Source organism: Podarcis tiliguerta (assembly GCF_965153285.1).
Source record: "Podarcis tiliguerta genome assembly, chromosome: 6".
NCBI classification, from domain to species: Eukaryota; Metazoa; Chordata; class Lepidosauria; order Squamata; family Lacertidae; genus Podarcis; species Podarcis tiliguerta.
In genome coordinates this window covers 94,773,315-94,800,243 of record NC_139539.1, presented here as the reverse complement: position 1 = coordinate 94,800,243, position 26,929 = coordinate 94,773,315, and the positions used below count along the sequence as shown (strand labels likewise).

The window sequence follows — 26,929 nt, the reverse complement described above, 5'->3', positions numbered from 1 at the left end:
TCTATGGCCCTTGTGGTCTCTTCCAACTCTTCTATGATTCTATGATAGAACTAATTTCAGCTATAGAAACCCACAAAGAGGATCGATGTGACTTCTCTTCTTTTTCTAACTTCATCTGTACTGTACTTGGGAAAACAGACTGTTGCCTGATTCCCTATGCACAATATGCACAATAATATGCACAATATTCATATGCACAACAGGAAGGATCTGAAACACTCCACTACTAATTACTGTTTCCTCTTCATAGTGAAATTATTTGCATATTTGGCTTCGGAATTTCAATTTTAAAAAGCAGAAAGGTGACAAAGTCCTCAAGTTACAGTTGTGCTTGGAAGTTAATTCCACTTAAACCAGATTTTTTTTCTCAGTAGAAAGCCAGAATTAGGTCATGCTGTGCTACCTGGAGACTGTACTACTTACGCCAAAATGGGTGGATTTATTTCTTCTTCTTTTAAGACTGCAAGTACAAATTACCACTCAACAACAAGTGTTTCAAAGGCCAGTGGAAACAATGCTCCCCCTTTTGTACAACTGTCCCAGCTTGAGTTGGCAGCTTTCCTGAAGCTCAGCCCCACGTGCAGGTGCCTTGGTGTGGGGCCGGGTGAATGGCATCAGAGGGCGAACCAAACGGCTAATGCTCTCAAGTCAAGCAGAAAATAGGCTGCCACCCAGGTCCTGAGATTTGTACTCCTTCCCCTTAAACAGTTTGCAATACTAACCTCTGCCAGGAAAGGCAAGAAGGTGGTCACATGGGAACAGGCCTTTTCAGTGGTGACTCCCCATTTCGAGAATGCTCTCTCCAGGTAAAATTGCCTGGCAACATCACTGTTTTTAATGTCAGGCAAAAACCAGGCTTTGGGGCTTTATTTTTCTGCTAATTTTTTGTGGAGTGGGCTGAGCTGGATCTGCTCTTTTGTACATATTATCATTGCTTTCATTCTTGTTTCTACACTTGTTCCTAATGCTTGTTTCTAAAGTTGTTCCACCTTTGTGGAAAAGCAACTAATAAATATAACAATAGCTCTCCCAGAGAATTCTCACAAAACTGCAAATCTCTAGGTAGTGTAGAAGCCCCTGTGACAGCTCATTTTTGCAGAGCAGCCCGCAAGATACAAAAATCAAAAGGTAAAACGATTCATTAGCCTAATTTCTTTTGGCGAAAAACTGTAAAAAATATAAAAATATTTTAACACCAATTGTTTTTAAAACTGAAGTCCCATGCACGCTTACTTGGAAAAAGGCGTTACTGAACTTAGTTGTGCTTAGTTCTGTGCTTAGGCTGCAGAGGCACGCACAGACTCAACTTGTAGCAAACATTTGTTTAACAAAGGCTCTTCTTCAGCCAGCTAAAATGCAATCTGTAGCTTTTGCCTAGAAATGCAAATAATACTGAAAAGAAGTGTCACCACATAAAGAACCAGTCTCAAGTAGTTCCTCAAAGAGAAGGCATGCTTCTTTTCTTCACCTCGCTTTATTTCACGGGTATTCAGTCCCCTGGAATTCAAGCTAGTAATTTAAAATGTTTTAAGTGCATTGTTGCAAAAAGGCTGCAGACTGAACAAAAAGCTCAATCTCCATACCTCATCTGTCTTAAAGCCAGAAGCCCTGCTTAGTCTGACCTTCGTTAAACCTAAGCTGCACTGTCCTGGGCAATGGTATCCCTCCCTTTTTGCTCCTGCACTAACTGATGACTCTGACTAACATTGGCAATGTATCATCATCTGCTGCCCTGATCTTGCATCTGGTGGGCTGAAGCCTGACCCAAGGGGGGCCACGACAGGAGCACCACCCCCATGCAAATACATGGCAAGAGATTAAGAAATGGGTCCTCAAAGGCATGTTCGGGTTAAAAGTCGATTCTGGGTCTGGAAACATTGAACATACCAGGGCACCTGAGGGCAGCAGGCTAGTCTGTGGTGTGACACACACAGCGCCAGCGCCACATCTTGCTGCTGCTCCCCACTGCCTTGCACCTGCATCATTGGCAGGGAGGGCCTAATACTACCAGGTAGGATGGGTGTGGGTGCATTTTATAACTAAGTAGTGTGCGTGTGTATGTGCATCTATATTATCTATATCTGTATCTATATCTATTCAAATAAATAAATAAATACCCAGAGGAGTAGATGTGAACAGACACTTATTATGTTATAGTAACATAATTTATAACCTGTCTTTATGTAGTCATTTTGGTGCAGTTGTCCTGTGCCTAAAACGAAAAGAAAAACTTGGAAGTCCCTGGAAGTCTCAAAGCTGCTCCTCACGTTTTGGTAAAAAGTCAGACCAGATGTCGGGTGAATGAAGTTTAAATGTCAACCTCCTCACTTATTCTTAACCTGAACTTACTTGCATCTGACTAGCCAAGTATACTAAGGTATAGGTAGGAGACTATTTTCCCCCCTAAAAACGGTTGAAACGTAAACAGTCTGACCCCCTTTTTTAAAAGGAGGCATGTAAACTTGCTTACTCTTAATTATTTGGCAGCAAAACACATGCATGGTTTGGGTTGCGCTTGCACAGACCAAAAGGTGTCTCCTTTTCTTTTGTGTGTCTTCATTCAAGTAAACAGTGTTTCCTTTTCTTCAATAATTTACTAGGAGCTACATAGTTACAGTTAAAAATAGTTTTTTTACTGGAATGCTTTTATGTCACATCCATAAGCAACAGCGAGAACATGGAGCTTCTGGGTCCCTTAACAAGTACAGAAAGTCTCCTTGCAAAATCGTGGTTTTTTAAATATGAGAAAGTGGCATCTTCACAGTTATTCATCTAAATATGTCTCTAAACAATGATATAGAGTTTATACACTGCATCCCTCCCTTATTCTTCCTCCATTGTCCTCTGTCAGAAGTAATAAGAAATTCTGTAAATTATAAATAACATCATTACCAGTTAGCAATAAGTATCTGACTCCAAACTGAGCTTCCTTCCAGGGAGCAAGAATGGGGGGTTTGGATTAGATACTGACACTAGAATGAGTTCTTGGCGGAAAAGGATGATTTGCTGGATCCTCTGAATGCTCTTTCTGGTGCCTCCAAGGGAGAAGGGGGGACACACTTCAAAGCTATATACATATTATGTTCCACAGAAGTCACACAGCTGCCTCCTATGCTGTCATCCTGAAGCCACCACAATGTCCACCAGCAAGTCAAGTGTGGTATTTGAGGATGAGGGGAACTGTAAAAGACAGAAAAGAGGCATCTTTAAAAACACACACAAAATGAATTGTCAACCAACCAGCTTGGGCTCTACATATTTAAGACTCTTGTCTCAGCAGTGACCCAGCGCCAATCTCAATCCACAACACCCTTCTAAGAATGCCATTTGTGCAACAAATGTATCACTGACGCCTGGGTGGGTGAGAAAGGGGCTTTGGTCTCACCCAGCAGGGGGTACTCAGCACAGAATCAGGGCGGACTTGAGGGTGGGGAGTTGTGTCCTTGCTAATTCTCCCTGACCTCTCAGTGACCTTCAGTACCATTGAACATGGAGCAGAGGTCCAAGTTATGGGTGGGTGGCACCACTTTACGGTGTTTCCGGTTCTACTTGTAGGGACATGTCCAGAGGGTGATGCTTGGGCCCTGTGGGGCCTTCAGTGTGGGGCTCCTCAGGGCTTGGTTTTATCCCCCATGCTGTCTAACATCTACATGAAACCGCTGAGTGGGGTCATCTAGAGTTTTGGAGTACATTGTCAACAATATGCTGATGACACTCAGCTCTACTCCTTTACACCTGCAGATGTAGCAGTGGATGTGCTAGACTGTGGTCTTACCTCAGTAATGGACTGGATGAGGGCCAATGAACTGAAGCTCAATCCAAGTAAGACTGAAGCACTCTTAGTGGACGGTTCCCAAGACCGGGTGTAGGGGAGGATGCCTCCTCTTCAGAGGGGTCCACTCCCTCTGAAGGAGCAGGATGTAGCTTGGGGAAACTTCTGGATTCCTTGCGGTCACTTGAGGCTCATTTGGCCTCAGAGGCGCAGAGTGCCTTCCATCAGCTTCAGTTGTTAGCCCAGCCGCACCTCTATCTGGACAGGAATAGCCTAACTTCTGTTGCCTATGCTCTGGTAACCTCTAGGCTGGATTACTGCAATGCTTTGTACATAAGGCTGATTCTGAAGATGGCTTGGAAACTTCAGCTGGTGCAGAATTTGGTGATCAGGTTACTCACTGGTGCAAGACAGTTGTAGAATTGAACACCAACCCTGACCCAACTGCACTGGCTGCCGATTAGTTTCCAGGTGCAATTCAAGGTGCTGGTTTTGACCTCAGTTCAGGACCACAATGCCTCAAGGACTGTCTCTACCTGTGTGAACTGCCCTTCTTCAAGAGCCTCCATGAGAGCCTTTTCTGCAGTGGCTCCCCATTTGTGAAATACTCTCCCCAAGGCTGCTTATGTGGTGCCTTTGTTACATATCTCTAGGCACCAGGCAAAAACATTCCTCTTATCCCAGCCTTTTATTTTTTAATTGTTTCTTGTTTCTTAATATGTTATGTATTTTTATGTTTTTTATATTGTAAATCCCCCTGTGATCCTCAGCCGAAGGGTGGTTTAGACATGTTTAGACAAATAAAGATAAAAATAAAGTGACTGATTGACTGGATAAATAAATAAATAACATGGCTGGCTACGTTAACACAATCCCTGGTATTCCTCAGCATTCAAAGCCGACACCCCTTAGTTTTGGCACAACATATGCATTTCCCAAATAGTGATCCAACTGGGATAGGACAACTAAGTGGACATTTTTGCAGTAATATAAAGTTTTCATAATAGGCTCGGTTTTTAAGAACATTATCTATTCCCTTGAAAGGAAAAATTCTTACCATCTCAGCTGGAGTCTGGAAGGGGGGAAGTTTATTTCCCGCCAAAATTGCTTTACCGAACATCCTGTTTCCATCTCTTTCCAACCCTCAAGTCAAAGCAGATGGGATTTTCCACGAATATCATCTCTCAGTTATCCCACTTTTAAGAAGAGCAGGCATGTCTTCCAGCTCACACCCTTCAAGTACATGTGAGCAGGAAGCAAGAAACTCCCTTGGCAGTGTGTGGCTGATCTTTTGGGAAAGCTGTGTTTACTGCCTGCACAGACACCAAATGTATCTGGCTTCTGGAATGTCATGAATGGGACAACTCCTGGCCCTGCTCTCGTCATGCACCTCAGTAGCAAACCTGGCTCAAAGCCAGGCTGCAATTCCCTTCATCCTTTCCCTGGATCCTTCTTCAAAATGGTTACACTGGCCACCTTCCAGTCCTTGGATACAAAGACACATGCATATTTGTAGAAGATTGAGCAATTTCTCAGTTTGATACCAGCCAGTGTTAATTTTTAATTTGTTGATAATTTGCTAATCAGCATAATTTGTCTCAGTTCTTCAGAATGCCTTCCTGCAATATGCTCCTCAAATTAGTTTTTTTGCATTGCTTCTTCTTAGGTTGCATTTTCTTTGCAAAGTTTGTGTTTCTTTTTGCTATCATTTGGAAAAGACTTCCATTTTCTTATGGAAGTTTTCTGGTATCCAAAAGCACCACCAACTTCCAGAATCTGGTGATTGCTTTTTTCACATTGTGCTGAGATGGAAAATAATGTCCTATCTTCAGGACTTGAAGTTGGCTCCCATTCTTGAGATGATAAAATCAACTCATCCCTAATTGGAAAATGCATAGAGTCCCATGTCGAATTCTGTTTTGAGTCTTCCACGTTTTGGATTCATAAACAACAGAAAGCCATGGTACCTAGACTATCCATTCCTTTATCCTCCCACAGACAGGGAGCTAGCTCCCAATCTCCATCACATCAACAACACTTTCAAGTTTTCCTGTAGGTGTGCATAAAGTACAACACTCTTGTGACAAAGGAATTGCCACCATGTTCTAAACTATAAAGAATTACTGAGTTCCTGTTTAAATCTCTCCAATTAAAATCAATCTTAGAAATGCTCAATTTTGGTTAGATTATATTGATTTCTTCTTAAAAAGGGCCCACAAACATTAAAGCTATTTCAATCCCACAATCCTCTAGTGCTAGGGGCACTCAAAAGTTAATGGCAATATTCTGGGCAACTCCTAAGCTAACAACTCAATAGTACGTCATCCATTAGCCCAAGCAAGAAGACCTGAAGTAGTGTATGTGTCAGAGACCAGGCTGAGGAGTTCTGCTCTGATGAGGAATGGTGAGAGCCTCTCCCTCCCCCTGCTCCTGACCAGGATCCTGAAGCTGCCCAGAAGCAGTGGAGCAGTATAGATTTGGAGCAGTGGTTTGCAGAGGGGCATAGTTCTGAAGACAAAAGCTGGGGTGAAGAAGAACTGGAAGAGAGAGAGCTAACAGACTATCTCCAGCCTATCAGTCCAAGGTCACGTAGAGCAGAAAAGTTGGCTACACAAAAAGCACAGTGGCGTGGAAATGACATGGGGGGGAAGTGGGTGGAAACGTTAATTGGGAACACCTTCATTCCGAGAATGGCTGCTCTGTTCTTTTGCTGTGGTGATTAAAGCCTCTTTAAATCAGGGGTCAGCAAACTTTTTCAGCAGGGGGCCGGTCCACTGTCCCTCAGACCTTGTTGGGGGCCGGACTATATTTTTTTGGGGGGGGGTGAATGAATTCCTATGCCCCACAAATAACCCAGAGATGCATTTTAAATAAAAGGACACCTTCTACTCATGTAAAAACATGCTGATTCCTGGACCGTCTGTGGGCCTGATTCAGAAGGCGATTGGGCCGGATCTGGCCGCCGGGCCTTAGTTTGCCTACCCATGTTTTAAATGGTAAGTGACTCTTTTTGCTTTGTGCTGCTTATCCTAGGCTGAAGGGGAGGAGGAAGCTGAGTCCCCAAAGCCTGAAAGTATGATTTCTCTTAAGGCTGCAATTCAAGGATGTCTATTTGTTCTACATCTTGCCACTTCACAGAATTTTTACAACAAAGAACTTCAGAAAGCACTTACCAATAATCACTAGCAGGACACCAACAGCAACCAAAGCCACAATTACCTTCATCTGCAGAAGGAAACACAAGCCAAGCCAAGACATTACTTCCTTATTGCCTGCAGAGACTTATTTAAACCAAGCTAGTATGACTCCTTTCTTCACAATAATGGTGAAAGCTTGCAGAATCAGCTGAACAACTCAAAATGCCTCCAGTCATATCTTCCATCCACATTTTCAAAATATCGGCATAACGTGGACACTGTAGCAGAGTGGGTAAAGAATCTGGAGGTAATTCAGCCATGAAGCTCATCAAACTTTTTTACTGGAGTAAAAAACACCAGTCTTCAGAGTGTGCACCCAGACCCACACATGTCCCCATAGGTGCCAACCTACATTGATCTGATCCAGGCACGTCCAACGTCCAAGAAACTGTGATCTACTCCCAGTATAAAAAAACTGGCAATAATCTACCCGTTGTCATTGGAGGGACGAGGATCTTGCGTGGTGTGGTGTGTGGAAGGTGGAGGCAGATCCCAATAATGCCTGCCCTCCCTCCTTCCCCCCCTGCCACCACGAAGACCCAGTGGGTGACATTCTTTGTGCTTGCTGCCTGTTCCAACCTTCCCAGTGGCAGCGGGACTCAGCGCGGGGGGGGGGGGGGGGGCAAGTGACATTCCTCGTGTTTGCTGCCTGGCCTTTCCAGCGGTGTCGGAGGAACCCAGAGTCAGGGCCTCCGCTGCAGCAGTGAAGGCCGGGCTGAGCGGCAAGCGCAAGGAACGTTACCTGGCCTGGCCTTCCCTGCGGGACCCAGTGCTGGGGCCACCACTGCAGCAGTGAAGGCCGGGCAGCAAGCAAGAAATAGCCCCCAACCCTGCCTTCCCAGCGGCTGCGGAGGGATCCAGCAGCGGGGCTACCCTTGTGAAGGCTGGGCCAGACAACATTCCTTGCGCTTGCCGCCCAGCCCAGCCTTCCCTGCGGCGACATTCCTTGCCCACTTTATTTAATCCTGCGATCGACCAGGATCACTCTGGTGATCGACCAGTCGATCGTGGTCAACCAGTTGAACATGTCTGATCTAATCTGACTACTTAGGAAAAAGGATGGAAGAAAGAATCTGGCCTCCTGTGGCAAACACAGCCCATTCTTAACTGCAGTGTGGGGGAAAGTGTTAGCACTCAATTCCCAATATTGTGTATACACTTCATGTTCACACACGTTAACTCTGCCCTTGTGACCTTAATAGGTCTGCTTTTTTAAAAAGTCAACAAATTAATTCCTCTCTGGGACCTCACCTTGCAGCCTCGCCACCACATTTGCCGTCGGAGCTGCTTGGATCGGCTGCTAAAAGCTGTTGCATTGTCAGATAAGCTCTCTGTGCCAGAAAGAGAACATTTATTTTTTATTATTCATCACATTTATATCCCACCTTTTCCTCCAAGAAGCTCAATGATGCCCCCCTCCTCACCTAATCCCTTTGACAACCCTGTGAGGCAGGTTAGGCTGAGAGGCAGCGACTGACTCCAGGGCCACCCAGTGAGCTTAACGGCCAAGTGGAGATTTGATCCCTTCCGTCTCCCAGATCCTAGTCCAACACTCTAACCACAACGCGACACTGGCTTCCTCATGAACTGAACCTGCTGCAATACAAGTGAGAAAGCTTTCCATCCTAGCATGCATGTCTGTATTTAGACATGCAAGCATATGCAAAGAGGTAATGATCAGGTATTCTTGCAGAGGTACAGTGAATTCCATGTGATTTGTTTCTAAAAGAAGAACATTAGGAATGCAGCCAACATTGTGGTTCATACAAATTGATTTAAGGCTCCCCTTCCACCCACATAATTACTTAAGTTTTCTGTGTTTGGAAATTGTAATACAATATGTTCATTAACAAATGAGCCCTTGCTGTGCAGGAAGAAGCAAACATCAAAGTGGCAGAAGTACAAATGATACAAGTTATCTAGCCTGCAGCACTCTGCTACGAAGGGACAGGAAATGGTCCTCTGATGTACATCCAAGCCAGGATATGCAAGCCTGTATCTCTGCATAACTAGGCAGATCACACAAGAGGGCCTGTGTACACAAAGGACCTGCCTCTTTATCTTCTCCAGGCATGCAATGGGAAAGACCCTCAAGTTAACAAGAGTAAGCAATGGGATGGAAAAAGGCTGGGAACATCACTCAAGTGACATAATGTACATCCTGACGGGCGGGTGGGTCTGCCTAGAGACCGCATCTACCACATCATTAAGACAGTAACATTTTGAGGTAAAAATGACAGCAGCGCTTGGGAACTTTCAAAACATTCGTAAAGGGCAGTCAGGTAGTTTGCTATTAAGATTTAAACCACACACTGGGTGAGTTAAGATGCAATGGTAAACTAGTTCGGCTTACAAGGCTATTTTCCCCAAACTGCTTCCACATGTCTCCTACCTAATGTAATATGAAATATCACGTGTGGGACAAGTTAGGACTGCAGAGGTCAGAATGAGAGAGCAATTGTTCATTTGCAAGCAGGGCTCACAGCAGCAAGAACCCTTAAAGGTGCACTATCAGCACCAATCAACTGTTTGGTGTTAAAAGTGCACCTTCAAAGGCTCTAGCATGCAGTGAAAAGCCATTTGATAAGCACTGACAGCAGGCCCCTTTGAACTTATCACCCAATGGCAAAATGGCCCATGGGTGGGTGAGAAAGGCTGGGATTTAGTTTGCCAGCTGGAAAAGTTTCCTCACCCATCACTTAATGTCATGTGAATGTGCGTTGGGCTTATGTACTCCACCCCCCCCCCACCCCCAGTGGAGCGATGAGGAGAGCCAAAACCTTTTAAAACTAACCAGGGTTCTGTGTTTTATCTGAACTTGGGGAAACTGGTTAGATTAAAATTATAGTCAGTGAACAAGCCAGGATAATAAACTATAGTTCAATCCTGGCTTGTTTGGACTAAGCATAGTTTAACCCACTACAGCTTTCCTGAGTTTGGTAGTAACAAGGAACTCTGGTTATTATAAAAGCAGAAGCTTTTGATTTCCATCTCATGGCTGTGCCAGAGAACAGTGGTCTGGGAATGAACAAGATTGAAACTTATTTATGTTACATCTAAAAAGGACTATTGCATTAGTAAGTAAATATATATATTGGGACTGTGTGTAACATACAAAAGAAACTAAATTCAATATTAGGAATATAATTATAAAGACTAAGGAAAAGAAATGTACTTATTTTGTATAATTAATTATTCTAAGATTGAATGGTTTAGAAATATTTTTGGTAAGGATGGATTCTGTATGCAGGACAGCAAGAACCTTTTAAATCTCTAGTTGCCAGAACATTTTAGGAGTCTTTCAGGTTTGTGTTCTAGGCAGGGGATGCCAACGTGGTGCCCACGGGCACAATGAGACCCTTGATCTCCTTCCCTGGCACCAACAAAGCACCTGAGTCACACACAAACTGTCATGAAGTGGCTGCTACCGTCTCCCTTGAAGAGCAGATAGCAGGTCTCTCCCACTTCTTTTCAAGGCTCAGATTAATTCTACTGGATCCAACGTTTTCTCAGATCCCTGGGAAAAGTGCAGCATGTATGCATACTCTTTCTCTCTTCTCTCAAGAGGGATTGGCACCCACAGCACTCCCTCAAAAATCCTAAATGTTAAGCAACTCCTGGCATAGGGGGGAAAGCAAACACTCATCGGTGATCATGTTTGGGATATTCTCAGACTATGCACAGAGCTCACAACACACTGGACTTAGTACTCTTGAGGACTCTCTTCTGAGGCTGCAAGGGGAAAAAAGAGGCCCAACTATTCCTACCTGACTTATCCTGCAAGTCATCTAGTCGTTCTCCCCTTTCTATCACCTTGGTGATGTTTTCTTGCATGACATCAATAACTTCATCAACCTGGTTTTGGACACTGGAAAACAGAGCAGGGTGTGGAGGAAGAATCATATTACCCAATGATTTGTCACAAGTGGTAGCAAATGCAGTTGATTATTGGATTCAAATGCAAAGTAGCATATGTAAAGATTTGAATGGGCTTTAAAAATTATGATTCTCTTAAGAATGAAGTGTTCATGTGTGGTTTTCCAAATATTTTTTTCAAGAACTGGGTTGCCCAAGGCTACCCATGAAGTAATGGCTAAGGCAAGACTTGAATTGAAAGTAGCAGTCTTAAGCATGCAAACTTTAAGATACATCTCATTTAATTGACTGTGAAACTTCTAAGTAAACATGAATAGAGCATACATCAAAATATTGGTCTCAAAAACAAAAGTACACTACATTGGCTGTCATTTTTATGCTACATTTATATCCTCACAGACTTTATAACATGGCTTTGGGTCATACTGCATTTTGAATTTAAGAGTTACTGGAAGCCCTAGCACACTGAAGAATTCCAGAAAAATTGCAACACAATTTTAAATGAAAACTTGAGAAAGTTGTGGCATCAAAGTCATTGAGAACACACACACTCTCCACCCCACCCCCACCCCCACTTTGCATTCATACCCACCTAGTACACGAAGAACAGGCAGCTTTCAAACAAAATGAGACACAGAATTGAGGGAAATGGATGTATTCCTACCAGTCACACACACTGTGTGTGTGTGTGTAAAACATTTTTAAAAATACCAATTAAAAAATGAAACTAGCAAACAAGCTATTAAAACATTTAAAATTTAAAATGAAAGCAATAATGTTAAAAATGCTTTACTTGCTAAAATTACATGCCTGGGTAGGTTTTGCTGGAACAAAAACATTTTTAGCAGGTGTCAAAAACAAGTCAAGGAGAAAGGAGAGTGACCAGGAGGAAAAGTCTTTTGAAGGAAAAAACAGGTAAAGGGAGGAAAGTGACCAGGGAGCGAAGGGCAGAATGTGTATCTTGCAGTTCCTAATTTCTTTCTTCTTTGAGATAAGGGGGGGGGGTCTTTGTTTTGTTTCCCACTCTCTCAGAAAGCTTGGGGCCCTGACTTTGAATCTAAACTTCAGTTCATAGCTTGTTCTAATCCTGGAAATCCCACACAGTACCAGATTTTTCTCCAATACAAACAGCTCTTTAATAAGAGTAGCCTTTTAAAGAGAAGCCAAAGCAATCTCAATTTTTCAGCTAATTACATACCAAAGGTTTAGCTAGAAAAGGGAAATTTCTATGATTTTTTTTGGAGTGGGTGTTGTTTTTGTTATCTGCCCTAAGCCAGGGACTGGCTGTGCAGTCTAAATAACATGAAGTAACAGTAATGAGGCAATGGCAGCCTTGACTTGCATACTGCTCTCAAAAAGTGTTCCGTCAATCATTCAGCCATCATGAGTAAGTAGAGGAAATAAAGGGAATGATAATACCGACCTACTTTACAGGGGTGTTGGGAAGGTTATATGCTTTGAACCTACTTGCATCTTAGGGAGTTAAGAAGGTCCACTCCCCTTGCTCTTTCTTACTTCTTCCCTCCCCACTCCTTTTTTCCTTTTGTACCATGTCTCAAATTGTAACCCACTCATTATCATGAAGTCTACGGCTTCCGCAGTGCTTAGGCAGAAGACAGCATCAGGGATGCGGAACTTGGGGCCCTTCCAGATGTTGTTGGACTCCAATTCCCATCAGCCCCAGCCAGTGTGGCCAGAGGTCAGGGACACCTGGAGGACCACAGGTTCCCAATTCCTGCAATACAGAAATGCTAGTTGTAGTCTTATATGTCCTATTAAATGATGACCTAGTTTTCCTCATGGAGATGGTCAACCTATAAATCATCCAGATTCACTTCAGACTGCAGGTGGAAGCTCACATGATAGAATGTTCCTCCTTTAAAAAAAAAACAACCCCAACAACCTGGGCATGCCTAGCTTAGCCTTCATATGTTAAGTTTACTATGAGCAGGGGTTTTGAAAAACATTTTTAAGGAAGTGGTTTGGCATAGTTTATCACTCTTGTGGCAACTAGGCCAAAATGTGCCACTGTTTAGGGTTGCAGCATTCCAAGTGACTTCATTTCAATGGAAGCCAAATTGCAAAGCCATTTATCCTCTCACCCCCAGCCGTGATTAGACCAAACAAAGGAAATGGATGTACACCCTGTTAATTAGGATTACAATTAATCTCCAGTGCCCCAATTACACTAAAGTTGTTATGACAGGCTGTCAAGCCTTAAGTTGGAAGATTGGGGAAAGAGCCTGAGAGGTTGCAGGGCAGTGGGAGGAGAAATACAGGTCTGGGGCAGTCGTCCGCTTTGATCCTTGTCCTTCAACAGCTATGTACATGGGAGCACATGTCAAGAAGTCATTTCCTTTGCCTTGTCTGAGGACTACTGTGGGCATGGGGCTAAGATGGAAACAAAGAAGTTATTGTGGTTTTGCAGTCTTGATATGATGGACAATCCTCACTTCCTGCTCTTGTTACACTTGTAGCCACTCTTCCTCTAAAGTCGCGTTTCCGAACCTTTTTCTGACCTTGTTTCCTCCTTCACCACTGTCACCGAAATGGCAGATCTGTTTGTGTCCTTGGGAGGAGCGTCCCAGGCAGGCTTGGCTTTGGCGTGGGGCGTCACAGCTCTCCCCTCCCTGTGACCCGCCTTTGGGAGAAGCTATGGCACAGGGACATCCCCGACCGGCGAGAAAGTGACGCACATGGGACAGGTTTTTGAGGAAACTGACTACAGGCGGGCTCGGTTTTCTGGTCGACAGAAAGAGGTGAATGAAAGCTTTGCAATCGATTTGATCGCTCAGCAGCCTGTGAGTGAAGTTGAAACCAGAGTGATATCCTGCAATGGTGGCGGCAGAGCTCTGGGACACCCTAAAGTGTATATAAACTTGGACAAAGATACAAAAACGGGAACATGTGGCTACTGTGGACTCCAGTTTAAGCGCAGCACCATCACTGAAAATTGTCTTTATTACACTATGTTATAGTATTAAATATATATTTAAAAGACAAAAAAACCTACAAACAAAAAACAGATTCATACAGACAAACCCCCAGGGGAGGGAGACCGAGGCATTATTTGTTTAGTCATGGGTATGTTGATCTTTGATTCGTATGACTACTGAAATAAACTTTGCCACGGCCACTGTGATATCATTGGACTTGTCGTCCAGAAGATACACACAAATAAAATAAGCAGGTAAAAGAAAAGGAAAACGAAGAAAGAAACCCATACCAACTAAAACAATACCCCCAACCTCAATAAAACAATCAACAAAGAGGATAAAATCTGACACACAACCAGCATAATGGAGGCGCCAGAGTGTGCCAATGCCCATATCCATACCCCAACAAACCAATAATGTTGTTAGTAACACTGACAACACTACTTATAAACCTTATACCCAACACATGCGTCACAAATGTGCTTAACACCATCTCATTGACCACTCCCTATCCAAAATGACTGGGAGGACAGGCTGTTCCCAAACAAGGTCCTCCATGCCAGCTGAGACCCAGGACCAACCAGCTGCAGGCCAGATTATCCTGGATACCCCAAATAAACACCTATATAACTACATATAGGCTACTTTCTGTAATCCTCTCCCCACTCTTTAACCCAAATTCTAAACCCCTTCTTTCCCCACCCATCACATGTTATGTCAGCGCAACTTAATAAGTTTGATAGACAATATAAGGTGAGAGACTCAGGACAACCCAGGCGGGTTGGCAGGGAATGATCCTATAAAGCAGATAAGCAGAATGACGGATTGGGAAACCCTATCAAAAGAAAATGCATCACCTAATATGTAAACACCATGAAACCACACATTGCCTTCCTACAAGAAATACACAATCCACCCAAAGGAAGCAAGCTCCTGAGCAAACCCCACTTCAGTCAACAATGGGTTGTACCTGGCTCAGGAAAGGCCCATGGAGCAGCCATAATACTTAGCAGGGACCTGAACTTCAAAGTCACGACAGTGCTAAAGAGGCAGATTAATTTTCACTAAAGGAACACTGAGTGGCAAAACTAAACAGACCATTGGCTCCATATATGTCCCAAACTCGAAACAACCAGAGTTCATCCAGAAAACACTAAACTAGTTCCTCTCCTTTGAAGGGGAAGCAATTCTGGGAAGTGACTTCAACTTAAATATGAGAGGCATATACCTGAAAGACATCCACCCTACAACCCCATGGGCAACCTTCCACGGAAGGAAACCCCAAATAATTAAGAACTTTTACAAATTGCTAAAAATGCTAAAAAAAAGAGGTCCCTATGACATATGGACAAAGAAAACCTGGGAGACACCAGACACACATTCCAGTCCGGGTGCTATGGCACAGTGTCCAGACTAGATAGCATTCTGCTCACACAGATACCCTTGGTTGAATCAACGAACATAGGTAGGATTAAAATCGCAGAACAAATGTGAACTACCCCCTCATGGTCCTTCAGTCCCATCCTAAGCACAAATAAACTAATTAGAGAGTCTCACAAAGACTCTCCAAAACACTGCAAAGAAAATGATGTTTACAACCATAATCCATTCTGGAGGTCCATTTGTAAACTAAAACAGGTTGTAACCCAAGGCGTGCTTTCGCCAATGCCCCCCCCCCAAAGGGTTGTAATCCAAAAAAAGTTTGCAAACCGGGACATACACTTCCAGGTTTGACATGCTTGTAATCCAAAATGTATGCAAACCAGGCTGTTTGTAAACCAAGGTACCACCTGTACAAAAAAAACCCCTCCTTTGGGACACAATGAAGGCGGTCACCAGAGGAGCTTGCATAAAAGAGAAAACATCCCTTAAAAAATAAACCTCCTCAAAAATTAACAAAATAGAACAGGACATCACAGCACTCTCATCACACTACAAACAAAACAGGAGCTGAAAAACTCCTTAAACTTATAGAACAAAAAAGGAAGGAACAAGACTCACTAGAAATCAACGAAACAATGATCAACATTCTATACTCAAAACAATGCTTCTACAGATACGGGGGAAAATCACTCAAAACAAGAATAAACTGCATCACAAAAAAAGACGGCAACATAATCTTCTCCAAAGAAATAACCTCAGAATTTGTTGGATTTTACACTGACCTATACACCTCCTGCAACCCACCTGAACAGGAAATCAGTAAATTCCTAGCTGGACTGACCTTTCCAACCTTAACTGATGAGGAACAGGAATTCCTGGACAGTCCTATCACCCTGGAGGAAATAGATACGGTCCTCAAAAACCTGAAACCACTAAAAGCCCAGACAGCTTTACAGCAGAATTCTATAAGAAATTCAAGGAATCCCTGATGACACCTATTCAACAACATCATAAAAGGGGGCCCCATTCCTAAAACCTGGACCTCCTCCAAGATAGTCTCTACAGTGGTACCTCAGTTTCAGAACAGTCCTGTTTAAGAACAATTCAGTTTACGAACTCCACAAAACCAGAAATAGTGTCCCAGTTTGAGAACCTTACCTCAGTCTAAGAACGGAATCTGAACGGCGGAAGGGCACCAGTGGCAGGAAGCCTCGTTAGCGCCTCGGTTTAAGAATGGTTAAGAATGGTTTCGGTGTAAGAACGGATTTCCGGAATGGATTAGGTTCGTAAACCAAGGTACCCAAACCGCTCAAAGAAAGCAAGTGGCCCTGGGCTGCCTAAATAAAACACTACAGTCCCACAAACCCTTACCTGGGAGTAAGGCCCACTGAACTCAGTGCAGCTTTCTTCTGAGTGGACAGTTATTTACTAGATGCAAGTCAGCAGCACCAGATGACTCTGCCCGGCCCAGCAGTGGTGGCAGCAACAAGCAGCTCTGGCTCGCCCAGCCCTACCCATTGCCACCCCACCACCACACTTACCTGACCTGGGGGTTCCGGATAGCAGGCTCTACTGGTCAAAGCCTCAACAAACCCTCTCCCATTGGAAACAAACCAGGACTGCTCCAAGAAAACGCCCATGGCAAAAAGGAGTGAATGGCCAAGCAGATAGCTAGTCAATCAGGATTTTTTTTCTTCACTTCTCACTTCCCTTCCATTTACGCACTTTGAAATATCGGGGGGGGGGGGGGGGCAAAGAGGGCCATATGGCCCCTGGTTGGGGAACATTGCCCTAAAACAGGCATAGGCAAACTCAGCCCTCCAGATGTTTTGGGACTACAACTCCCATCATCCCTGATCACTAGTCCTGTTAGCTAGGGATGATGGGAGTTGCAGTCCCAAAACATCTGGAGGGCTGAGTTTGCCTATGCCTACTCTAAAGGATACAGATGGGTTAGTGCTTGGTTCCTGGATGGTCTCCACAACTATATTTACACACACACTTTTGTCAGTACTGTCTAAACACACTTTTAGATCACATTATTTTAAAAAATCATTAAAATTACTTGTTCTTCCAAACAGAAGTGTGTTTAGGGGTAGTCATAACTGGTTTCTGTTCCATATTACTCATGGCTCTGTTGTCTGCCAGCTTTCTAAGTTAATTTCACACAGGAATGCAAGTAAAACAAGAGAATCTTATGACTGTTCACCTCACCCTGACCACCTCCCCTTGACAGCCTTGTCTCCAAAGTGTTGGTTTTAGTAAAAACAAGTCTCAGACAAGCAATACCAACAAGCAAGGTCACTGGCCCCTTAATCAAATGTAATAACTGTTTGTGTACTTGAGGTGCTGCCCTTCTGATGATACACCAAGATTTCCCCCCCTTCACAGGAAACATCTTCCTACCAGGTTGACCACAGTGTTTCCAATGTAAAGGACAGCTACGTTAAGCAAGCCACCCAGATCCATGCAACCTGCACCCCATTTGCTACAGCATAAGTGTGCAGGAGAGGGTATTACTTCATATGGCAAAATCACTTAATCCATCTCACTCCAACGGTCTACCTTGGAATACTCAACTCTGAATTGCACTGCTGCCTCCTTGCTCTCCTAGAACTCATTGACATCGGCATATGGCAGAGAGAAGTGTGTGAAAAGGTCTCTCTCTACCACTTGCTATGAGTACAAAGGGCTACTTTCTTAATATCTGGCCAGTGTTCAAAACTCCCCATTGTTCTAGGTGCATTTTGCGACAGGGAGTTTGATTAGCATGAGCAGTTTGAGCTCTGGGTGCAGTACTGTGCCTAAGATTTCAGATTAAAACTGCAAAGTGGAAGGAAAGGAGGACTTTTTTCTGCCTCTCCACTTCCAGCTACTCTCTGTAGAAAAGACCCTCTTAAGAATATTGGGGGGTGGGCAGGGGAAGGACTAGACCATGTGAAAAATGGAACATAATATTTAACTGCAGTTCATTCATTTTCAGCTTTGTACTCTTGTTATAAAAAAGCACGCCTAGACATTCCATTGTTGCGTCCATAACCTTAGTTTAAGGTGCCCTTTAGCTCCTAGCTTTCAGATATCCGTTTCTAACACTGTGTCTAACATGAACTGCTCCAGAGCCAAAGCTTGGACATTGCACTTAAAGAAAAAACAAAGGTGCCCAGTCTACTTTCAACTACCACTGATCACAAGAACAATCAACAAGTTAGCACCGCAGGGGGAAAAACTGAAAAATGTTCTATAGTTCATAACTAACTAAATTCGCTACCACAATGTGTGTTGAAGGCCACTAGCACAGATGTGCTTAGAAAGTGATTAGGCAAATTCATGGAGAATAATCTATCAACTGGTATTCGCCACAATAACTACAATGGTACCTCGCAAGACGAATGCCTCGGAAGACAAAAGAGTTTTTCGTTTTCTGAGTTGCTTCGCAAGACGAATTTCCCTATGGGCTTGCTTTTTTAAAAAACCGTCAATGCATTCCTATGGGAAACCGTCAATGCACAGTGGTGCTTCGCAAGACGAAAAAATTCACAAGACGAAAAAACTCGCAGAACGAATTAATTTTGTCTTGCGAGGCACCACTGTAGATAGCAACTCTGTCCAGCGGCTATATATTTCTGTACCAAATGTTGGGACCTAAAAATGGGGATGGCTTTTTCTTTGCAAGTTTCCATAAGCACTTAGATGGCTGCTAGAAACAGAATGGTCAACAAAATGCCCTCAGTTTGAGGAACGTAAGAACTACACTTTTCAAGGAACAGTAGACAGGGTCTCAGTTGTGGAAAACTTTCAACATATCATAGCCGTTTCCTGCGTAAGAAGGTCAGTGGCCATGAACTTCACATCACAACAGATTTCAAGCCTAGAATTTGCAGACATAGAAGCTGCTTGCCTCTGTGCCCCAGAGAAGAGGAGCATGATGACATGGTTATCAGGTAGCCGCAAGACCCCAGACCTAAATACAGAGCTAACAGAGCCTCAGGAAGTGAGCAATTTCCTCACTGGCTGCCCTGACTTAGCAGACAATTCCAAGAAAGAATTTAAAGGCATACCAAAAGTCAAGCTGGAAAGAAATGCTGTCCTCAACTTTAAGCTCTCCAAACATTCCAATTACAGACTTTCAAAATCTGTTCTACAGTTTCATTCCAACTTTCTATCATCTGCCACTTTATATTGGTATTTCAATCCAGAGTGGATCACTTTACTGTGTCTGCAAGGAATAAACTCATACACAGCTTTACCCAGTAAATAGTCAGCCTCTATTAATCAGTTCTAGAGACTACAATAATAATCTCTATCCCTCCCCATAAATGAGCACTAGTTTTGAGTTCTTTTAAAGGCTTTTATAGTCCAAGACATGAGCACCTATTATTCAGTCCTCTCCAAATGAATGTTTCGACTGATAGAAAATCACATAGTCCCAGTATTCAAATTGCAACCATTGCTGGGAAAATGACATTCTCTCTAAACCTTACTATTACTATTTGCACAGCAGCCTGCAGTAGTTCTGGGAGAGTATAGCTGTTGGGGTTTTGTGTGTGTGTGCTTCTGCTCTACCCCAGTCCCCCTTTGCAGACTGAGCAGGTGCCTCACCTCTTGCCTATAGCTGCTCCCTTATTTCAACTGCAGCAAGGATTCCTACCTACAATCCTACCCAGTTTGCATGTGATATGCCTTTGAATGGAACACTATTCCACAAATGCTTCTGGGGTAGACACTCTCTCTGAGTTGATCCTCCAAGCAGAATGCTTTTGAACAACAGAAGATGAACTTTAGAGCTTCAGAACATATTCACATACATCAAGACATACACATCGCTTTTCTTTTGGTGATATATGTAATGAATGATGAAAGAAAAGAATTGCACATGGTGCAGTAAAATTTCAGAGAGATGGACACAAAAGAGACAAGTGCACAGGTTTGCCCATCCTAATAAAATCATAGGATACAAGTTTCCAACCCAGTCAATTGCTATGATGAGCTGCCTCCAAAGTTCTTGTCCTGAAAGCCAACACTAATAAACTGAGGTGATCCATTTCTTTAGGATTAATGCTTCTGTACTGGAATGTGGGGTATATGCGGCATCACCATGGGTTTTAAGCAAGTTAACTGAACTGAACTGGTATCTGAGTGAAGAAGGGGGTTGCCTCCTCCTCCTCCTCCTCCAGGGAACCATTGGATAAGGATGTCAAAGCTGAAGCTTAAGCCTCTTAGTACAAATTGCTCCTGGAAGGTGTCCAAGGTTTGTCTTCTTTCCTATTGTTTTGGTACAGTTGGTGATTACTAGCCAAGTTTTAATTGCTTCCAATTTGCTCAGTGGCTTTGAACCTATTTCTGCTCTCCAGGAGGTCTTACAAATCTCTAGGCTGTCAACATGGTGGAAGATGGATCATTTCGCCCACAGTACAGAAAAATCAAAACACAGCAATGATGTTTACTGGTCTATAGCAAAAGGTCTTAGTGCCTTGGAAACTACTACAGTACTAGATTCAACACAAATGCCGCAAAAACCTTAACTAAGACTGTGGCCATTTTATATGAAAAAGAAACACAAGCCAAGTAAAGACCCATTTTCAAATGCCACAAAATACTTACTGCCTGATCTTGTCATTCTTGGGTCCAAACCTTGGACCTGATGGCCCTCTCCTGGAAAGACATAACACAAGCTTATTAACAGATCAAACCTGAGGACACAGCTGCTATTCATCTACTTGAGTGAATGAGCGGCATCGTATGGCAGATTAACAGGGAGATATTTGGAGGCTGAAAGTATTACACCAGGCAAAGGCAAACTTGGCCCTCCAGATGTTTTGGGACTACAACTCCCATCATCCGTAGCTAACAGGACCAGTGGTCAGGGATGACAGGAGTTGTAGTTCCAATACATCTGGAGGGACAAGTTTGCCTATGCCTGTTACACAATACATTGATGGCAAAAATACTTCAAGAAGACTAGTACAGCCCCCAAGGCTGAAGGAAGGGGCTGGCAAGGCGAGTCCTCAATCTTACCCTGCAAAGTTCACAGGAGGCAAGGGTTCCAGTGAATCTTGCAATACTTCACCTTGCTTTGAAGATGAACACCTCATATTGTATCATGTTACACTGGCAAGGCCAGTGCTATACACAACAGAGGTGGGGCCCCATACCAGAGAAGGGAAGAGCAAGGATTAAGAGATGCTCCCCAAAGGTTGTTCAGGTGCCCCTGCTTTAGTCTTAGAGATACTTACAAGAAAAAGTCCTCCTCTTCATCTGAATCTTCCTCTAGGAGGTTCCTCTGCAAACATAAAAGATAGATAAGCACAACAAGAAATACATGTCTTTCTTATTCACTTTCAAAGCTAGAAGGTGGCTAGGTCTTTCTTGAGATGCATCTTGTTAGCTGCAATCAGCACATCAGTTCTGCTTTAAGTTCTCTGGATTCCAAATTAAAAGAAAATTTAACTACAAATCCATGATTCATAAAGGAAATGATTGCTCAGCATTCACACATCTCAATGAAGTACCTCACAGACACCCACATTCTCTTATTCAGTGCAAGGACAGATCAGCATTCTTATGTCCTCACCCCCCAAAAAGACAAAATTGTGCTCAAGACAGCAACCAAGTCAACCTCCTAAAACTGAGCCTTCTTTGCAGTGTTCTATCTCACACTTGGGAATATAGTCCTGGAACATCCATTACCTAATTATGTATAAGAATATTTATAGGCTTGGGGACATCAGTCGCTTGAGGCTCAGGTGGCCTCAGTGGCCTGGTGTGCCTTCCAACAGCTTTGGCTGGTCATCCAGCTACGCCCTTATCTGGATACTGCTGCCTATGCTCTGGTAACCTTTAGGTTAGATTATGTGGGGATGCCTCTGAAGATTGTTTGTAAACCTCAGTTAGTGCAGAATTCAGTGGCCAGGTTCCTCACCAGGGCAAGATGGTATGAGCAGATTGCACCGATCCTGGTCCGACTGTACTGGCTACCAATTAGTTTCTGGACCCAATTCAAAGTGCTAGTTCTGACCTATAAAGCCTTAGATGGCTCAGGACCACAATACCTCAAGGACCACCTACTTCCATATGAACATACCCAGACCCTGAGATCATCTTCTGAGGCCCTTCTTTGTGTGCCTCCTCCATGGGAGGTTGGAAGGTGGCAACATGAGCATGGGCCTTTTCTGCAGTAGCTCCCCATTTGTGGAATGCTCTCCACAAGGAGGTTTGCCTGGCGCCTTCATTATACACCTCTAGGTGCTAGGCAAAATCATTCTTCTTTAACCAAGCCTTTGGTTGACTGACATTCAATGCCCTTTTGAAATGGGGGGGTGGGGCGTTATTGGGTTGTTTTTATTTTATGAATATGTAATCTGTGCTTTTATATCATATATCCTGTGAACTGCCCTCAGACCCGCAGGTATAGGGCGGAATACAAATTTAATAATGCTAATAAATAGCTTCTTACTGGTCTCTGGGAAGGTTGCATAAGGGCCCTGGGGCCAGCTAGCAGAGCAGAGGGCTCAAAAAGCTCTTTCCAAAGGGGATTTTCCCTGCTCTCCATTTGTATTTTCCTGCTACCTGCAGTAAAATATGTCACAGAAAACTACTCCTGGACAAAGTCTGATAGTACTGAGCACTGGCATACTGGCGAAATGACCAGTTAAGTATTGGCAGCTGAACACCTTCACATCGACTGCAATAGAAATAGAAATGAAGCTGATGATGGTTGAAGAACAAGTCTACTCCCTGATGAACACAGCTGCTAATTGTTATGCTATTGAAACTGTGTGCTACCAGTCCATTCCCTCCTCAAACACCAGTTACACCCACAAGCTTTCTTTCTCTTCAAGATTACTACCCCGAGAGGTAAGAGAACTTATTATTTAAAGTAGCTATAAGTTTCTTTTAAGTTGGTTGCTTACAGCAAACGTAAAATATAAAACAATTTAAAACCCAGGAAATGCAAAATCTAAGCAACTTATCAGCATTAAGAAAAAAACCATTCAGTTCAGTAAGCATGCATTGGTCTCATACATCATTTACAGGAATAGGAGCCACTGGAAGGTTACACCCCCTGCTCCTTGGAAGACACATCACACCAAAAGAAAAGTCAGGTCAAACCAAACAGGCCAGAGAAGTATTAGCAGCAAGGAGCCTTTGTCTACTCCAAGTAAAAGTTAGCTGAAGAAAACCTGTTCTATAATATGGAGAGAAAACTCTATATTGTAAAGATATTGGCAAATAATCGTCTAAGTATATATCCTTAAATGTACATTAATCAATGATATATTCTGGAATGTTTATTAGACCAGTCCAAACTCCATAGGCAGTTGCACAATGAAACCATCACCATAATCTTGGTGACTTGCAAGAAAAAAGTTGTCAAGTCCATCAGGCATGTTTACCATCTTATCTTTTTATACTATAGCCTATTCTTCTCTAGGAAAACTAAGAGTAATTTACATGGGACTATCATGCAGCTTCCCATCCATGTACTAACAAGAGCTAGACCATGACATAATAGCACCATATAACTTCACCCTCAGTGACTTAAAAGCAATTATTCTACACATGGATTTGACTTGTGGGGCCATTCTAACCTGCACATTTAAAACATGCAAAGAAAGCCATTGCCCTCAAGCACTTACCCTCTCACTTTTCACTGACCCAGTAACATCATCATCATTGAGGTGGCGCTTGAATTTTGGAGGCATATTTTCATATACGTGTTGCTTTTACTTGCCCAATACAAGGAGATGAGGGGAGCCCCACTTCCTAGGAAGAGAGATGGGGTGAAAAAAATCAATTTCGTTGGGGTTCCATTCTCAGTCACAAAGACTGGCCACAGTGATGCCTGTATGGAAAATAATACAAATCATTAGAATTGTCCAATGCCTTTTATAACACTATGTTATAATCTCTACTCTGAATGCATTATTTTGTATTTGAGCCCATTGCACAAAAATGCTCAAGACAGGCTTTTAAAATGTATCCTTCTTTCAACCACATTATCAGAAGGGGTGTGCTTGGGCTTTTGAAATTCTCCCAGTTCCTTAAAGCCAACTTTAAAAGCCAAGGTTTTTTAAGGTGGCAAAGAGGATTTAGGATTTTTACTATTATCGGAATTGGTCATAAGACTGGCAAAGGAACAGGTAAAGGTATTTAAATACTATAACTATAGTCATACCTCGGGTTACAGACGCTTCAGGTTGTGTTTTTTCAGGTTACGAATGCGCCGAAACCCAGAAGTACCAGAAGGGGTTACTTCCGGGTTTCGGTGGTCGCACATGCGCAGAAGCGGTAAATCGTGCTTTGCGCATGCACAGAAGCGCCGAATCACAACCCGTGTGTGCACAGATGCGCCACTGCGGGTTGCGAGCATGCATCCCGCACGGATCACGTTTGTAAACCGAGCGTCCACTGTATTATCCCATAAAGAAGGTAATGAGCAGCAATTCCTTTTTAATCACTGACATTTTTGGAAAGGTGGCTAAAAAGAATGGCCACAACCCCACAATTTCAAAAACCTAAAACAGCAAGATCTATTTCAGTAGAACCCATGGGGTTGTACCCAATGGTGTAACTAAACTAATGGGTCCCCCAACCCTCCAGAGCATGTCTCCTGGGGAGAGCATGGGGCTGCGGGTAGGAAAAAGAATTGATAGATTCCTTCCTATCAGCTGGGCAACAGTGTTGGACAGAACCCACTGTTACTTCTGTACCCACAAATATTTGAAGCTTCCAAGAAGAAGTGCTTTTTTGACCATGGATTCCTCTGCCCCAGCACTCCATTTCCAGCATACTTCCAGGAAGACCCAAGCAAGGCATGAAAGTCACAACCCCCCTGCCCAATTACTTATGTGCCCTCAGCAATAAATATTCAGAAGATTATTCCTTTGGACCTAGTACAGTCAAACCTTGGTTTTCGAACATCTCGACTGCCGAATGTTTCATAAGTTGAACGCAAAAAACCCGGAAGTGAATGCTTCTGATTTTGAACGTGCCTCAGAAGTTGAATGGCTTCCGAGGCGCATTTCTCCATTTTTCCAGAGGATTTTGCTGCCAGCCCTTTGATCCTTGGTTTTCAAACATTTTGGAAATTGAACAGACTTCCGGAATGGATTACGTTCGAAAACCGAGGTTTCACTGTAATGAAACTCCCAGGTCCTCCTTTCAGGCTTCCCTGAGGCATCTGGTTGGTCACTGTAAGAACAGGATGCTGAACTGAATGGGCCTTCAGCCTGATTCAGCAGGCTCTTCTTACATTCTTAAATGTATTCCAACACATTAACCACATATGTTAGGGGTGGAGAACATTTGCTTCGCCTTCTGGATAACCTTCTGGGAGCTGCATGCCAGTTATGGGCATGGCCAGAGGAAAAAAAGGGGTGGAACAATGGATGGGACTCTTAGTAGTTTAAGTAGGTGAACTACATACCACAACCTTCCTCAACCTACACTCTTCAGAGGACTTCTAAACCATTCCTCTTCTACACACACCTTTCTCGTCCTATATCACCCACTTCATCTCCCTTTTTTGCAATCTCAAAGAATCCCATTTCCCTATTTAAATAGGACTGCCCTCCTTTGACTGGTTCAAGGGTCTCACAGCACCCCTTCTTTCAACAGCTTATTTATTTACTGCATTTCTATTCCACCTGTCCTTCAAGGAGCTCAAGCTATCCTCGCAACAGCCCTGGGAGGTAGGTTAGGCTAAGAGGCAGTGAATGGCGCAAGGTTGCCCAGTGAGCTTCATGGGGGGCCAAGTGGGGAGATTTGAAGCCCAGTCTCTCCCAGGTCCTAGTCACTAACCACTGCACCAAACCCACCTCCCATTCCCAAGTCACCTACAGCCTTGCTTTTAACTCTTTTCCCATTTCCCTAATCCTTGATTATTATTTTTTTAAAAAGGGTCCCTGTTGTAAAACTTAAAAAAAAACCTATTACAGGTGCCCCTTCCACATTTGTAAGAACTTGATTTCATTTAGTGTGGCACTGCCTGCACTCTGGAACTCCCTGCCAATTGAAAAAACATTCCTGATTATACAAGAACTACCCAGATGCTTAGAAAGTCGAAGTAATTCTAATCTGTTTCAGCATTTTAAACTCTTGTATGCTTTTAAAGTAGGGCTGCGGATTTTACTGTAAACCAATTTCTTTGTGAAGCGCTGAGGCTTTCACCCCTTTTCTTCCTTTCCAGTCAAGTGGTGTGTATATTTCGCAAAACAAACCAATAAAGAAGACGTGGGGGGTTTTGTTATTGTCGTTTTCAGTTGCGACTGTCGGGTGACGGACGGTGTACAAATGCAATAAACAATAAAGCAGCATTTCTCCCTCCCCTCGCTACGGGTGGCGGGGGCAAAGCAGCCCCCCGACCGCTTCCCCGACCGCCCCTTCCTCTCCCGTCCTCCGGCAGGCCCCTCAGCCCGCCCGGCTCCGCCAACGGCCCTCGGCCTCGCCGCCTCCTCTTCGGAGGGTTTACCTCAGCGCCCCTTCCCATCCTTCCTTCCCTCCCTCCCTGCACTCGGCCTGCTCGCAGGGCCTCCTCCCTCGCAGGCCCCGGCCGGCCTCCCCAGCCCCGCGACGCCCCTTCGCGCTTCTCACCTGCTTCCTTTCCGGGCCGGCGCGGAAATGACCGCGAGGAGGAGGAGGAGGAGGAGGAAGAAGCGCCGTCAGCTGCTGTCCCATCGAGCAACTCGGCGCTCCTGACAGGGGCGGGGAGCCGAGCGCCGAGCACGTCGTTGGAAAACAACTGCCGCAGCGGGACGTTTGGACCC

The 26,929-nt window shown here is 43.8% G+C and overlaps 1 protein-coding gene and 1 long non-coding RNA gene across 5 annotated transcripts in view; one reads left to right on the top strand and one right to left on the bottom strand.

Annotated features, from left to right (window-relative positions):
- Positions 1–2,116, top strand: part of LOC310680216 — a 3,831-nt gene extending 1,715 nt beyond the window's left edge. Inside the window, exon 2 of the long non-coding RNA XR_014512697.1 lies at positions 49–2,116. This is a non-coding gene — a long non-coding RNA (uncharacterized lncRNA). The remainder of the gene's footprint in view (positions 1–48) is intronic.
- On the bottom strand, positions 1,473–26,929 carry VAMP4 (vesicle associated membrane protein 4). 4 transcript variants are annotated; one of them, XR_014512670.1, is made up of 8 exons: positions 26,757–26,923; positions 23,801–23,927; positions 21,398–21,444; positions 20,766–20,816; positions 10,737–10,837; positions 8,221–8,300; positions 4,309–6,997; positions 1,473–4,117 (listed from the first exon to the last, which is right to left on the bottom strand). XR_014512670.1 is itself a non-coding variant. In XM_083446578.1 (8 exons), the coding sequence occupies exons 2-8, from the start codon at positions 23,864–23,866 to the stop codon at positions 3,152–3,154; spliced, it is 426 nt and encodes a 141-aa protein (XP_083302704.1). In that variant the 5' UTR covers positions 23,867–23,927; positions 26,757–26,917; the 3' UTR covers positions 1,473–3,151. The 4 variants fall into 4 exon arrangements, 3 of the variants coding, with proteins under 3 accessions (XP_083302704.1, XP_083302702.1, XP_083302703.1); XM_083446578.1 differs by having other exon boundaries at positions 1,473–3,180; positions 6,946–6,997; positions 26,757–26,917; XM_083446576.1 differs by having other exon boundaries at positions 2,404–3,180; positions 6,946–6,997; positions 23,801–24,006; positions 26,757–26,929.